We start from the raw sequence: 17,103 nt of genomic DNA on the forward strand, positions 1-17,103 counted from the left end.
GGAGCAAAATGGCTACTGAGCTCGTGGATGTTGGTCTGTCAGTACAGGGTGTCATGTATGCTGCTGCTGGGCTCCTCTCTGCAGAGGGGGGACATCTTTCATCCTTGCCTTGATCAGTGTGGGTTAAACCAGCTCTTAGCTCCTCTCCACTTTCATTAAAGGACTCATCTGAAGAGTCCATGGACTTTTGTTTTTGTGTTTGTGACAAGGAGCAAAGATGAAGGTTCAAGTGTTTTTCCCATGCTCTACACTCCATTAAGTTCCTGTTCCTTACTAGACACTAGGCTGTAGCTCTAAAAGCTCTCAGTGTGCTTTGTACACCATCCTCCATCCTGTCCTGATCCCTTAAGCTTAGCATGTTGCTGCACATGCATTGTCATGCATATGTGAAGGCCACCATCTTGTCCACCAATGAGAAACATTTTAGAAAAACCACCCTGTCCCCTTCTCCCATTGACAGGTGTTGTCAGTACCATGAAAGACAGAGTATAATGGGCTCCTGCAGCAGCATTACTGCAGTGAAGCTGAACCCATGATGTCATGTGTTAACAGTCTCCTGAGCTTTGTGCCGGGGCTTAACCTGTCACCTGTCACCACATTGTGTTTGAGATGACACCTTGTTTGGGACCAGGCCTCAGCTCTTTCACCGAGAGGTTAAAGGGGAAGGCTGCTGATGCACACTGTAGTCAGAGGTGTCTCTGTGCAGGGTGGAGTAAGTTAGCCATAGGCCAATGCACAGTGGTTGATCAGTGGTGTCCAGTGCCAATATGTACAATAAACATCACAGCATGTAAGGTGAACACAGTAAAGCAAAGGTCAATCTTCATTCCAATTGCCTATAAATGTCTGTTGGTTTTGAGACTGAGTTATGAGCAACATCTGCACAGAAAACAATCTAAGCTAAAGCTGAAAAGTGTTTAACTTCTGCAATAAGCCTGTCACACCAGAGAGTGGCACTGTTAAATTCATTTGTATGTTCTTGTGAAATGGGTGGTGTTGGAAGATTGGGAACATCGTAACTATGTGCAGTCAGATGTTGTCAGGACAGGAGGTCAGCACTATTTGATAAATGGAACATATGGGTACCTATTTTGCCTCATGATTGACTGCAAGCCATGCTACATCTTTTTCTGGGACAGATTATAGTCCCACACAATAATTAGGCTTTATAAAGTTGGACGGTCAAACAAACCTTTTCTCTCGATTTGGCCCTACTCAAATAAAACTGAAATGAATTGGAACTAGGGGTGTGCGATATGACGATATTAGATCGTGAAGGATTAGAACGTGTAGACGATCTGCCAAAGTGAGGAGATCGTATGGATCGTTCAGGGGTCCCTAACAGGCGGACCCACACGCCGTCCTATACGGACCCGGACCTATAACCAATAAACCATTAAAAGATTTTAAATTTTGACGGGACGCTTCTATTTTAACTGGCGCAACTTTTCTAGTTTTTCTGGCGCTGGTTTATCTGATCAGGAAACACACAGACCAACTGCAGAGAAGCTGCGTGTGGAGGAGACTGTTGTTAATGACGGAGTTTATTACAACAGAAACTAACGTGATGGTTAATGACATCGACATCAACCAGATGCTCTTATAAAATTAAACAACTGTCTATACGTAAAACAGGAGAGTCTGTGTTTCTCTGTGAGAAACTTTCAGACCTTCTCACAGCAGAGTGAACAGGTGAGGGAGGAGAGGAGGGCAGATTGATCACTAATCAATCGCGGATGCCGTCGTCCTCTCGGACTGATTAAAAAACATAAAAATGTCAAAGTTGGTATCAAACCAAACCTGGATGTCCACACAAATAAAATCTTTGTGTGAAACACTGCAGAGTGTAACACCGTGCTGTTTACAGACAGTCTGCTGTCATTAGTTTGACAGAGACAGAGGGTCGTGTCTAGAAGGGAACTCTAGACCTGCGAAAGATCGCGCGAGTTTGATTATTTTAGTAGAAACAACGAACACAAATCTTGCGAGAGTTGGTCAAATAAAGAGTTACCTTCTAGACACGAGCGAAAAAGGTGCGCAGCTCCAAAAATAGAAAATCATGTCATGGTGCCAATGTTTTTAACGTGGCAGGCGCCATAAAAAAAACTATTCACTGATCCACAGAGAGTCACTGAAACACTGATCATTGACCTGCTGTGATGGAAAAAATACTCAGATTCTTTACTTAGGTATTTTTACATTGTGGTATTAGTGTTTTTACTTAATTACAATTTAAAAACCTTGCATGTTATTGTTTCCTTTTTTGAAAAATCAACATTTTTATTGCTGTTGTTGTACTTTAATGGTATTCTTGTTGGTATTTTTTGATTACTAAATACAAACCTGCAAACTCATAAGAGGAGAAAAAGGTGTCATGTTGGTAAACCAGTCCCCTGTTGGGGGTCTGGGAGCGTCTGTCCTGCTCCAGAAGAAAAATGTTGTGATTTTAACAAGTGAACAAAACATTCTGGTGACTGTTTCAGTTAAAAGAGTTAGTAACATCTTCTGTTTGTGGTTTTTGCAGACATTACTACCTTTACTTTTACCTTTGTGCTTTTAAAAAAAGTAGAAAGTAAAGTAAAAACAGTAGATGTAAATCTAAATACATAGCATAATACATAATATAAATACTTGTAAGATCGTGATAAAATCGAAATCGTGATTTTCTAATAAAAAAATCGTGATATGATATTTTTGCCATATCGCCCACCCCTAATTGGAACTGAAACCTCCAGAGACGGTGCCAGGCTCTGACATCACAACTCAATAATTAGGCTTGCCCACTCGCCAAGGGACAGAAAAATGCCATCTTGGGCAAGCAGATCTGGTAACTCACTGGCCCAACCAGGCAAGTCTTTAAGAAAAAAAAAAAAAGAGCTAAATTATTAAACTATTTTGATAGTTGACTAAAAGTAATTTTTCATGCACAAATGGCAGAAAATGCGGTTTTAAGCCTCTCAAATATGGAAATTACACCATTTTTTTCCCTTTATTATCACATTAATCAGAATATCTTTGGATTTTAGACTGACAAAACAAGTCATTTAAAGATATCACCTTTTAGTGGACTGAAAAATTCACTATTTTCTGACATTGCATAGACACTGCAGCCTGATTAAACGTGACACTTAACTTTAGTCTTTGTTGTTATTAGATAACCACCAAAAAATAAATCAGTTTGTATAGGGCAAGTAATAATTGACTTCAGGCAAGTCGACTGGGCAAATGAAAAGAACAAACAAACAAAAACATTAACATTGAACCCTGGGTTTGATTTTGCCGCAGGGGACATAGTTGGTATTGAAAGTCACATAATGACCACTTCTCAAAAAATGCAACTACATTTTTCCATGCACAGTCATTACAAAACAAACAACTGGAGTATAATCACAATCTGAGCCATTTGGTTCAATAAAAGAGCAGCATCAAGTCATTTTGATGGGGTGTCAACAGGAAGTTGGCCTTTCCAACAAAGATGAATACTTTTACATGGATAAAGTTGCTATAGTTTGTTTTTCCTTGTTAGTTTAACAGCAGTCAGAGTTTTCTGTCTTGACATGTGGCCAAAATATTTGTTTTCCCTGTTTTGGTCTGACTGGAGTAATATGAGGAAGACTGCTTGGTTTCAGCCAGATCATGGCCTGACCCAACAGATGAAGGGGCGTGAAAAACTTAAATGAGCTCTTGGCATGGTACTGCACATCACACAGGTTGTGGGCAAGCTATGATTAGCCTAGATTAGCAAATATTTCCCACATTATTGGTCTTTTCCTTTGGATTTTTGACTAGAGATGAACTCTTGTGTCTTGTTGTTCAGCTCTATCAGCTCTATTGATTGTCAGTATACATGAAGCCTCCACCTTGTTGTTGCTGATGGAATTTCCTGGAGAGCAGACCTTTTTCACAACATTAATTTATCTCCCTCAGAAAACAAAGCAGCATCTGAAAACAAGGCATGAATGTGTGAACTAGTTAGCATGTTGCTGGTTGACAAATTCCATCGGAGGTTAAGACGCTGTGGCTGGCACAGAGCAGAGGGGTCTTTACATGAGCAGGCAGAACTTTAAGCCTGTTTTGTCCTAATTGTGTGCCTCATAAAAAAACAGAAGCACTATTTTAGAATTAGAAGCATTGTAACAAACTCCTGGAGGTTATATTTAAGATTGCATTGAGTAGCATAAACTTCCACTTCCACAAACATCTACTTATTTAGGGTCAATACAACATCTGTTTTATGCAAAGTTTCTAATAAATCAGTGCTTATTTCAACAGGTTGTTCATCAAATATTTTGAAACCACAATCTCTCAAATGCACCCATACTTATGGCTATATAAAGGAACATTTCAGCTTTATCTGACAGACACGCTGCAGTTTCAATCAAATGGCTTTATGCACATAGTTGCAACACAGAAGAGGATTAGTGCTGCATGGGAAACTTTGAGCTATGACTTTAAAGTTAGACTTCTGAGAATCAAGTCAGAATTCCAACTACAAACTCAAATTTCTGTCTTGACATGTGGCCAAAATGTGTGTTTGCCCTGTTTTGGTCTGACTTTGGAGTAATATCAGGAAGACTGCTTGATATCAGCCAGATAATGGCCTGACCCAACAGATGAAGGGGCGTGAAAAACTTAAATGAGCTCTTGGCATGGTACTGCACATCACACAGGTTGTGGGCAAGCTATGATTAGTCTGGGCCTAACTTAAAGTCTGCCATGTCTCTCAGCCAGGTCACAGCAAGAATTTATCATTATGATCACCATATCTCACAAGGTGGCCATCTGAAAAGTCAGATTATAATGTGTAGTCTGACAAAGCATTAATTCATTTGTCTATGCAGGTCCTTTCCTTTCTCTGTTAGTTTGGATTTGGAGGACTGATCAGCCATGATATTCAGAGATAGAGTAGTCTCCCAGTTCCAGATAATAAGAAAATTTTGCAGCCTTCCGATTGTCTGGGGATTTCTAAATATAAAGTGGTTACTTGAACAGCTGTTAACAAACACCTCTTGCATTGATCCTCCTATTTGCCTCAATAGTAAGCACACAATCTTACTGATCCAGTATGAAAGGCTGCCCTAAAGATGATGGATTAGTTCATTTTTTAACAACTTTCCACACATCACGGTCATTGTGATGCTGGAGGGTGAATCTGAGGTCATGTATACTCAGGAGCAGACTTTTTTCAAACAGCTCTCTGTATTTGACAGGATACTCATCCCTGCTGCTGAGAGTCATTGAAACAAGATGATTTCTGTCTTATTCTTCACCATAGTGATGCCATTAGCCAGGCGATGAGCAATATATATATTTCAGTGTAGACCTTGCTCGGTTTCTGTCTCTTCAGACCAGACAACCTTCTGCTCAAACTGTCAGTTGAGTTGACAACTGTGTCCAGCTATGTCTACATATATCTGAAGATTCTCACTCATAGTCATAGTATCTCTTGGCGCTATACAAAGGCAGTTAGACTTTCCTGAGGTTCTTGAAGATGTTTCAGTTCTCAGCCAAGAAAAATGCCTCTTGGATAAAAGGTGAAATGACTTCAAGAACCTCAAGCAAGTCTAGTTGCCTTTGTATAACTACGTACAGTATATCTGTGAAGATTCTCACTCGTCCAGGTCATGGTTATCGAAGAAAGGCTGGGTCAAGGGCAACTGGGCTTGGTCGTTGATTTTCGAAAGTGTTTTGCCTCTCATCCAAAGGGAATTCTTCAGTTCTAAAGAAATTTTACCAAATCGAAGATGAACCTCGGATGAGAGGTGAAACATTTTCAGATTTACTACCAAGTCCAGTTGCCCCTGATCCAGCCTTTCTTGAATAACCATGACCTGGATGAGTGAGACTTTGTACTGAAGTACAAGTACGGTTACATCAATTAATTAAAATATTACTCAATTACAAGTAAAATTACTAGTGTTAGAAAAATACTAAAACTAAAAATAAAAATAAACTAAAACTACAAAGTATTCTTCTAAAAAACTACTCAGAGAATTAGTTATTTTTTACTGTTGACCCCAAGGATAGATGGGATGTCATGTGACTTTTGTGTTGCAAAGTTTTGGGATTTTTTTTGCCTAAACTCAACCAAACTGTGACTGTTCCATAGTGTTAATCCTGTATTTAAAAGGTTTTCTGTCTGTGTCAGTTTCAGACACTAAAGGGAACTTTGAGCTTTGATACCAGACACAGAGAGGCGGTCAAATGTGTCCCTGCTGCAGTATTTTAGTGAGTTTTTCATCTGTATGTCCTGGTTGTCATTGCCCTATTTGTGATCAGATCACCTGATTGGCTACAAAATAATCAGACAAAAGGTTTGGATATTAATTGCACTCAGTACTCAGTTGTGATTTTAAAAGTAATGTAAGTAAGTAGATGTACCGTAAATAGATTACATTATGTAATGCATACTTATGTATGAATAAAAGCCCAGACCTTAAAATCCACTCATAAAAGTACAATTACCCAAAAAAACTACTTAATTACAGTAATATGAGTATTTGTAATGAGTTACTTCTGTGGATATGCCTAATTCTAGACAGTTTGGGACTGACTGTTAAATAAAGAGTAGTCAAACATCACAAGCTGCTGGTTACTGCTGAGAAACAAGAATCTGGCAGATTAGCAGTTTAATCTCTTGTGGTTTGAACTTTTTATGTTTAAATATAATATTGTTATTGTTATTATTGTATTGCATTCATGCTATTTTCAAAAAAGTTCCCATTGCTGACTGACTAGTAACATATGCTAAATCCCTCAGTGTCTCCGCGTACAGACACACACAGTCTGTCTGATCAGTCCAAACCTGTTCTGTTTTGTCCAACTTTTCTGATGTGCCAAATGTCTAAATGGGACATCGGTGGCTCTTGAACCACAGCAATGTTTCTCTCCCTCTGTAATCCTGACAGGCAGCCGGCAGCCTGGCCAGAACACAGCCATTTATTTCAGGCCTTCTGGGAAGAGAGAGGCTGGCTTGTCAGAGAATAGCCTGAGTCATGGCTGCAGCTCACTGGGGACGACTGGTTTTAAAAGACACCAGGCAGCTGCACAATTTCAGATCAGCTTTATTTCACTCACTGTTAGTGTGTCAGGGGGCCTCCATCACAACTGATTCTCATACAACGTGTTCAGATTCAGAAGCATTCACTGACTCCAGCGTTTGAACACTGAAAAATAAAGGTTTTCAATGTGACAGAAAAGTCTAAGAAGTCTTCCCCTCGGGCTCCCAGGGGAGTCCCATCTGTGGGGTGAACCAGCAGAGATCTTAAGGTGTTCAGTGGTTTGTGGTAAGTGCTGATTCCTTGTGACTTTTTCTGACAGTTCAGTCATGTAAGGGAATCCCACTGGGATGCTTCTGGTGGTGCAGGATTTTTATCCTTCACTCCTTGTACTTGTTGGCTCTAACTACTGCTCCCTGGCTCTGCTGCAGCGTCCTCTCTCTGTCCCCCTGATCACTGATAAGATGTAGTGTGTATGTGTAAGAGGCTGCACACCATTTATCTTTGATGCAGGACTGTAAGTGGTGGTTAGAGTTTAAGTTAAGACTGTGGTCTGTGTGAGTGACTTCTTTGGTTCCCATCAGCCTTCGCATGAACACAGGTGTCTTACCAGCTTACCTGCTTACAGCAGCTTACCATCCTCCTGTTCTGCTTGATGTGTGGGTTGATTTTTTGATTTTGTTGAAGAAGCTGTTGATAAAGTAACAGTTCAGTTTTGTTTAAGTATTGTCCATTTGCCAGTACCTAATCTCACATAGTCAGATCTTTCTCTAGTGCTGAGCTCCACACATACATTCTGCTATAAGGGAAAAAAATGACCTGCCTTGTTTGCATTTCTTTCTTTCTTTTCAATCACAATCATCTAAAGCCCAGGTGCTCCTGCAAAATGGTGTCAAGATGGAAGTTGTTTTGGTGGAACATTTGCACATTGGGAGGCGAGCTCTGGTATTAAAATAACTACATCACTAAAGAGGAAAAGCTAACAGCTGTTAGCTTCTTTACATTTGTACCATTGAAGTCCCAGGTGCTATGTTTTCAGTGTGCAGGTTGTAGCTCGGAGGTTGTTCTTGTTTCCTGGGGACTTTGAAAATATAGATAGTGGATGCTGCAATACTGCTTGAAGCAATTGACCAATGGCAGGACTTATATTAGCAGTGTGCAACTGGTGAGTCACCTTAATTTTAACATGGTACAATGGTAACAGTGGTACAGTGCTATGTAAATGTCATCATGGTATCATCACTGTAGGTGGCCATTGTAGTACTAAACTTCCCTGAGAAATGTATATATAAACATGTTTCATCCACTCTGTTGGAAATGGTGCCTCAAAATCAAAAGTTAAGCAAAAATTAAGATCCAGGGCTATTTTTCAAATTTTAAGTTGTGTTTGCATTAGGGCTGCACAATTATTCGCAATATTATCGATATCACAATAAGTGCAATATCCAGATTGCAATTTTTTGAAAAAGGAACTTTTTTTGCGAAAACGGCATTATAATGAAGTACTGTAGTGCTGCAGAGATGATCTAGCCTAAAAACCTTGTTCTTCATAGGAAAGAAAACAATGTCATCATCACAATTTTGTCACCCCGTTTTTTTTTGTTGTTGTTGTTGTTGTTGTTGTTGTTGTTGTTGTTGTTGTTGTTGTTTTTAAATTTAGTAAAAATTAAAAATGTGATGCAAAAATAGCCATTCTCGCTTAATCCTATTACATATCACAATCACAGTTTCAGTCAAAATAATCGCAATTTGACTTTTTTACTTTTTTCCTAGTTTCTGTGTTGTGGAGCTAAAATCCACACATCTGTCTGCAAGTATCTCTTCTTCATCAATTTAGCATAATTTTCACATGTCTTCCATGCTAGGTCTGCTCTGTAAGGAATGCTAACGCATGTGTGGTACAAGTGGCTCTTTTGTAACACAGTGTCAGGGCCTTGCTGACTGATCCTCAAGTTTGTTTGTGAAAATTCTCTCTGCACATGAAGTACGTCTCAGGCACAGTAGTAGTAGTGATTGGATGACCTGATCTAAGTGAGGTTGGTTGCATCTTGCCAGCTGATGTCCTGTGATCGCCTCAGGAGAGCGCTCAAATGATCAAATTTCCACGCTCATGTCATGTGATTACGCTTGAGGTTACACCATTTATTAAACAAAGACCATGAGATGTTGTTGAGCGTGGCAGTGTTTTGGATTTACTTTGTGCTACTGCTGGAGGAATAATAATGTTAGTACATTATGTAATGCATTTTTTTAATTTAACAAATTAGTTTTACTCATGAAACCCCTGACAAGGTCACTTTAAAAATACAAACCTGATATTTGGGAAAAAACAATAGTTTAAAAATGGCAGCTATTTTGATAATCATCATTTTATATGCCAGAACAACAATGAGTTAAATATTGACAAAAGAAACATTGTGAACATTTAAAGTGGAAACAGACAAGTTTTTTGCTTCAACTTATTATTATGAAGTAAATGTTGATTAGGTAACACTTCAGTTTCCAGGTCCCATAATTTCAGTGTAAATACGTGGTAATTACCAAGTAATATATTTGGAATTTCTCTGAATTTACTCACAAACCTTTCCAAATTTCATGTTAAGTATGTGAATTTTTTTTCATTCATTTTCACGCATGATCACGTGATATTTGGGTGTAATTTGTGGGTAATTTCTAAGAAATTTCAAATATATTGTTTGGTAATTACCACGTAAATTATTTGACGTGCCCAAGTCCTATCATTTAACATTGAGGAGACGTGATTTATGACCTATACAGCAGCCTGCCAGAAGGGGGTGATCAAGATCCTTGGCTTAATTTGGGGAGCTGCCATGTTGAACTTCTGTACACATGGTCAATGCTACAAAATATTTTTTTACCATCCAATGCACTTCATAACAAAAGTTTATTTATATGAATGAATTTCATCGAACCTCCACGGTGAACATGCTTCTTATTTCTTAAGTGTGTAGACAGCTTCTCTACAGAGTGAGACTCTGATTCTGAGAACACAGGATGTGATCCAGTGTTATGTTGCAGTGTTTGCTGTTTACTTGCTGTCTTTGCCACAGCGGCACAACAATAATACCACTTGGAGACGGCAGGGAACTGAAAGGTTGTCTGTTTTCATGTTAACAGAGAAAATAATATGCACATGAATCCATAATGAAAATGATAATTAGATGCAGCCCTGTTCAGAGTAGTTCAAAATGAATGAAACTCCTGACTTTAATTGGTAACACAAAATATATATATATTTTTTTCAAATCAAGTTAACAAGTTAGATGTACACAGTTGCTTTACGTCAGATGTACTTAAGAATGCGATTGCTTTCAAATCAACAGTTTGTATTAATGCAACTTAAATTTAAGGCAAGTCAACTTCAAAATTTCCAGTTTTCCAACCTAATTATTTGCTTTACCCAAAATGAAAATACTGCTCTTTAACAACATAATATCATTGTTTTAGAAAAAGTATTTTTTTTATAATAACCTTGCTGTGATTTTAGTTTGTTATATATAATAGTTGCTAATGTTAGCCTGACTTAACAACAGTCAGATTCAGTGAGTTTATGAAAACTTAAACAACACAATTTTACCAATTAATGTGGACCATATATCTAACAAAATACATTATTTGATCACAAAATATCTGGGAAAGACTTGGTCGTCAGGTCGTCAGACGCACAATGCTAGGGGAAACCTAACTGACACGCTTGTATTGAAATGAGAAAAGCAGGTTCAAAGAAAGGTGGAAGGGTGTCATTTTAAGTTTTTATAATCCACAAAAGCAGACTGTCATCATGAAAGCAGAAAACTAAATGAGATTCATTCAAAACATCATATTACTTCAGCTACTAATGAAATACACTTTTTACAGTGTTCTACTACTTGTAACAGTGTGTTTGTGGTATTAGAACTTTTACTTAGTAAAGGACCTGAATTCTCCCCCCACCTCTGCCCCTCTCTGTTTTTCAAGGTTATTATTTTTAGTTATAGTTATTATTTTTTTAAGAGTAGAAAGACTCATCTATTAGGGCTAATATTAAGTGAGAAAGTCGGGATGAGGATCCAGGATCAGTGTGAATGTAAAAGTGAAACTCAGTGATGAGAAATGGTGCTCAGCTGAGTTTGAAGAAAAATAAGTTGTAATTCTATATTTGGCCCAGAGGGGGGCGTGATTTATCTTTGTGTTGTTTGTTTTCCACATTGTGCTGCCCTGTGTAGAACTGTAGCAGATTTACATCCCCTCACTGTCCAGGTGTCCAACATATACAGGCAACAGAATATGCTAAAACAGCAGGAATCACCTGATCCCAGTGCAGTGATGTGTTGGCTGACATGATGTGAAAGAGTCATGTGATTCACTATTCTGTGATGATGTTGACTGTTAGTGGATCAGATCCTTGTTTATGTTGCTGAAACACAAACCAGAGGCATTTTAAACAGATCAGAATCCTGTCTCTGAGTGGACACGTTCCTCATGTCCTCCTGTGTTCAGTGCTGCTGCAAAGGACACAGTGGCTAAAGAAAAATGTAAAATACTGGTCAAAATGTCGAGTTCTCAAGTTTGAATTGATGGGGTTTGTACCCAAGGAAACTAAAGAAAGTAGGTACATTACACCCGCTTTTTAAAAATGACAAACCATCATGACCCCGTTCACAACAGGCCGTATGAATAAATCTCGGGAGAGACCATTAATGAACATTCCTGACCGTTGTTACTGACATTTCCACATCAACATATATTATCTTAAATACACATTAAATACTTTATAAATAAAAAATAAATGCATTTAAGCAGAGTTAACAGGTCATCTCAATTTTTGTATTTTCTCTCATCAAAAGACAAGCCTTAAAAACAGTTGAGATAAATCAAAATTTCAACTTACCTCAGCGACTTGCATAAACTTTTGGGAGGTTACTAAAACTCAAAGATTCAAGTTTATCTTAAGAAGACAAGTAAATCACCAACACAACATTATAAGTTGGTGAAACTTTTTAAAACTTAAGAGTTTCAGTTTGGCCCAAAACTAAGCTTTTTAGTTTTTACAGTATAGAACTAATTCACAAATGGGTCAAAATAATAAGTGCATTTTGGCAGAACTAATAGGCTCTTGTTTTTCTTGTCATCAATAAAACAACCTACACATTTTAAATGTTTTATACAAGATGTACTGCAGACATAAATCTTACATTTTGCAGAATTTCTTCCATCATCTTATATATATTAGGGGACCCAAATAAAATCTCCTGTGTTTGGGAAAGACTGCTGTAGAACAACTTTGGTACTCGTTCTGAATGACTGACTGATTTTTCCAAATATGTGCAGTTGTTTATTTGCTGTTGGTCTCCAGATAGCATGATTGACATTGTGTCTCCCATAAGTTTCAATAGAACTGACAGACTGCAGATAGAATGTTCTATAGTGATGTTATGTCCCTTTCTTCTTCTTCATTTCCTTGGTTGTACCCATGTGAAATGGAGTCTTTACTAACCAGGAGAACCTCTGAGAGGATTTCTCTGTAATGAGCCACATGGTTTCGTTGCACATTGGTGTGATGGAGCAGCACAGGCCCCTCTGGCCTTTTGTTTCCTCTCTAAGCCCTGGGTTACAGAACACTGAAGTCATTGTTTTCTGTTCTTAACTGATGCATAATGATGTGTGAGGACCACGCTTGAGTTTTTGGGTATTTGACGCCAACACACATTTGAAAACATACATCAGTGCATTTTGGTGTCCCATGCTATAAATGCACAATTAATCAAAATTTTATTGATATCGCAGTATGGCTTTCTGCAATTTTCAGATTGCAGGATGTGCAGTATTTGTTAAAGGCAAAATGTGTCTTTAAACTTAAACTTACTTACTAAATGAATGAATGTGGTGAGGCAGGATGTCCTACACGTCAGATTCTACAGACTTCATTTGGTGCAGATTCCTGCAAAGAATCACAACAGTGATTTGAACATGTTTTTCTATCAAAAGAAGAATAATGATGTAAAAATTATAATTACCTCTAATATCACAATTGCACTATTAGTAAAAATACAATTGCATTAAGGTGTTTTTTCAAAATTGTTCAGCTCTACTTCCTAGACTTGAGATCTGCAGCAGAACAGATGATGCTCCCACCTTCTCATCCTTTGCACCACAGTTGTATTTACAGAGCATGAATGCAGCAGACAACTTTTAAAGCTGAAATCTCTCATCTCTTCTTGATTACATCTGTCTGTAACTGGATTACTGTGACGTACTACTTGTTTTTTGCTTCACATCTGTTCCTTCAGTGTGCAGTTATTTTAAACATTCAAAGGTTCTTGCTAAAAACTGAGCCATTATAATTTACTTGATGAAGAAATTCATGTATCGGTGGCTTGGTGGCTCAGATGGTAGAGTGTTTGCCCCATGTGCTGGGGCTGTGGGTCCTCTGTAGTGGCTGTGGGTTTGACTCTCATCTGCAGCCCTTTACTTCATGTCAATCCTCCACTCATACTGTATATATATAAAAAAGAAATTAACGTATCAAGGTCATTTATTTATCATTTAACAACACAGGGTTGCACAATAAAATGGAGGTTGCAGTTATGTTATACACACATAGACACTGAATTGTCTGACAGTCAATTAAATTCAGAATAGAATAGGATAAAGCATTAAAAAATTTCGATAAAACAATAATTAACTATATATATTTGTGTGTATACCCCCATTAATAATTCTGTGGTTCATATTTTAATTTGTGTCAGGTTGACTGTAAACAGCAGCAACGAGATTACCTTGGTGATGTGGTTGACATCTTCTCATTAAAACATCTGGGAAATATTCTCCATCGATTGTGACGGGATTTTGTACAGGTCTCACAACAGTCTCAACAGTTCATTTTGTCTGTTTCATTTTCCTGACCAGACATTATCCAGGAGCAGCCTTAAGTCCAAGCTGGCTTAGCATGGCTCTTATCCCTGCTCTCCTCCTCTCCTCTCCTCCTGAGGTGGTCCACGGCAGCGCGTCCAGGTGATCTGGCTGTGTTGTTAAGCATCTCAGGGTCTGCTGCTCTTTAATCTAAACCACATACTTCCTTTTGTCCAAGTGTGTCTCTGCCGTAGGTGATTTGTGTTTCAACAATAAAGCCAAAAATATAACAGATTTAAAGAGAGGTTGAAGGAGCTACCAGCCACAAGCACAACAGTCTGCATTATGTTCTGCCAAAAAGGTTTTTATATCAGAACAAGCCAGACAATATGTTAAACTAATCACAAATGTGTGGCGCTAAGCCCAGGATGCACCGATGATGCTGATGCAAAGTAGTGTTGAGAGGGAACTTGTTCTGTTGAAACATTTGCACGAATTCAGGCAAGGTCTGTCATTTAAATGACTACATCACTGCTAACAGCAAGTTAGCTTGTTTACATTTGTGCATTAGTGTCCCAAGCACTAATTTGCCATTTTCAGCGCATAGGTTGCAGCTCTGATGCTTTTTGTTGTTTCCAGGGGACTTTGAAAATGTAGACACAGATGCCGTGATGCTGCTTGGAGTGATTGACCAGTGGCAGGACTCATACCAGCAGTGTGCATCCAGTGAGTCAGACTAGCCAACTGATATGAATGGTCATGAGACATGTTTGGACAGACATTATTCCTGAAACAGTGCCAAAACACCCATCTGAATGGAACTGTTTTTCATTTTAAAACACCATTTTAAAAGAAAGATGTAGTAGTGTGATTGTAAGTCTGGGGTTAAATGTCAAAGCATGACAACTATGTCAACACACAGGCTTTTTAAAGACTTGTTAATAGATTGAAGATATCTCTGCTGCATAAGATCTATGACCTGGTGTCTTCAGTTCACCATGTGGCCTGTCTGCTACTGCATGAGCAGTAAGCCCACCTGCGGGGCTCTGCTGGTTAAGCTCTCAGTGTTATGTAACTCCTGTGGCAGGACTTTCTCCTCCCTCCTCCCTCTCTGCTCCCTCCCTCCTCCTCCTCCTCTCTCTGTGTGATCAGGGCTAAGTCTGTTTAAAATAGCAACAGGTTGTGAAGCTGGAGCTTCTACAGACCCACAGACCTGCTTCAGGAGCAGGACGGGGCAGAAGAACACAACAGGGGAGGGGAGGGGAGAGGGGAGACGGCTGTGTGTCTGTCCCTCTCTGACTGAATTCTTCAAGAATGCTGAGTGTTATCTATTTCCTCCGCACCATCTTCCAGGTAAGCCCTCTAACTCTGCTCTCAGTCTCAACTCTTAGTTCGTCTTAGTTGAACTTGGCTGACACAGGGATAGGACTCACTCTGTCACGCCGTGCAGAACTTACTACCTCATCTCCTTGCTGATCAAAACCACATGTCATCATCATCATGTTACAAAGTTCCTGACTCAGAACCAATCTGAGCTGCCATTGGACACAACTTCAGGATATCATTTCCTGGACACAGTGTGTTCAAGGATTCGTCTATTCGTCCTTTAAACCTGCTGCTGTCTTCTGAGGTTTGCTTTTATCGCATGCAGTGAAACACTGCTTGAATGATTCTGTCACCTGATTGGTTACGCAGGTCAGGGAGGCCTCTTGGACCTCCTGTTCACATCCATCCTCAGCTGCTGTTGAACAGGAAGCTTGTTTTACTGGTGAGAATTTGATTTAAAACAGCGAGTTTCTTCATCATGCTGGAGGTAGTGAGGACACGTCAAATGAACATGAGGGAATTATCAGCTTGTCTGAGGATGGAGGCTTTGACAGCAGCACTTCATCCGTCAGAGCATCTGCTGCTTCCCATCTGCTGCACACTGAAAACATTACAAACATCACACACACTGCTGCTACTACTACCAACAGTACATTCAGTCAAGTACTTTCAAGGCATTTTTTCAAATTTACACATTATGTTCATATCAACTCTGTTTATTTGGCAGCTGCAGTAACAGGTTAGTTCTACTAGATTAAGAATTAACACGTGATGTGACATACTAACTCCTCAACACAGCAGGACATCACATCACCACAAAGCTTTCAAACTACATCAGATAGGAAGTTTTACAATTTAAACTGATATACAAGACTTCTATTATATTGTTTATCAAGAATTTCCTTTGCGGTTAATATAGTTTTATATTATCTTGAAGAAAACAGATTGTACAGTATCAAACTAACCCTAATCTTGGGCTGATGTATTTGAAAAAAAAATCTGCATTATTTATGAATATTAAACCATATCCAGTAGTTTGTTTACTTGGCTCAAAAATGGACACTGTACATTCTAAAATCTTATAGTAGTTATCACATTGGCTCACCTGTCAGCCACGTGGATACAGTCAACTACATAAAAAAACCTGTTTTAACTGAGGTCTGCCTGTGGAGTAACACTATTACAAATACATTTAAAGACTGATACATTTAAAGGTATATTATGTAGGATTTTTTTTCTAAGAAACAACAAATAAAACTGCAAGTTCAGTAGACATATTGGCAAAAATCTTATTGCAGGATTTGGGATTTTAAGAGGTTACCCTCCTCTTACCTTCACTACAAGGCTACTTCAGTATGACACTGAATCAAATTGCAAATTAGACATTATGATATTCTGGAGCTTTGCCTTGAGGAAATTCTCTTTAACTAGACCTCCGACTAATGTCAGCCCTGGGAACCAGCTATAACATGAGGTAGCTGGCTAACTTCAGCATGAATTTGATTCAGATAGTAATGATATTTTGATAAGGATTTAATTCATTCATTGTTGTGTGAATTTAGAATGTTTTAATACATAAAATGGTTGTACATTTTGCTTTTTATGTGTGCAGTAGTGTTGGGTATTGTTTGGATACCGGTGCTAAAATGATACTTGCCCTGAGGCCTGTACTACGAAGCAAGCTCAACACAGCCAGGCTTTCTTTGCATGATCTGGATCGACAAAGCCTAAAACCGCGATCAGAGATAACGGGTATCACAATGGTGGTTATCAGTTCACTTTGTTAATCCAGGCTTTCATCTTCAGACTCTGTGCGCGCTCACATAAAAGGGCGTTTGTTGCGTCATTTGACTCTTCTTCCGCATGAAATGAAGCGATCACGAGCCACTTACTTAAGTCAAAATCATCAAGTTGTTATAATTATGAG

The 17,103-nt window shown here is 38.8% G+C and overlaps 1 protein-coding gene across 3 annotated transcripts in view; it reads left to right on the plus strand.

Annotated features, from left to right (window-relative positions):
- LOC146307185 (rho guanine nucleotide exchange factor 4-like) overlaps positions 1–17,103 on the plus strand; it is a 199,703-nt gene that overhangs the window by 42,308 nt on the left and 140,292 nt on the right. Inside the window, exon 1 of one of the 3 annotated variants that reach the window (XM_084746809.1) lies at positions 15,107–15,203. The exons of the other annotated variants lie outside the window; for them this stretch is intronic. Within the exon in view, the coding sequence (XP_084602935.1) occupies positions 15,165–15,203 (39 nt within the window). The 5' untranslated portion in view covers positions 15,107–15,164. Of the gene's footprint in view, positions 1–15,106; positions 15,204–17,103 lie in introns of those variants that run through there. 3 annotated transcript variants of the gene reach the window in all.

Source organism: Lutjanus erythropterus, chromosome 21 (genome assembly GCF_056507025.1).
Source record: "Lutjanus erythropterus isolate fLutEry1 chromosome 21, fLutEry1.hap2, whole genome shotgun sequence".
In the NCBI taxonomy this organism is placed as follows: domain Eukaryota; kingdom Metazoa; phylum Chordata; class Actinopteri; order Lutjaniformes; family Lutjanidae; genus Lutjanus; species Lutjanus erythropterus.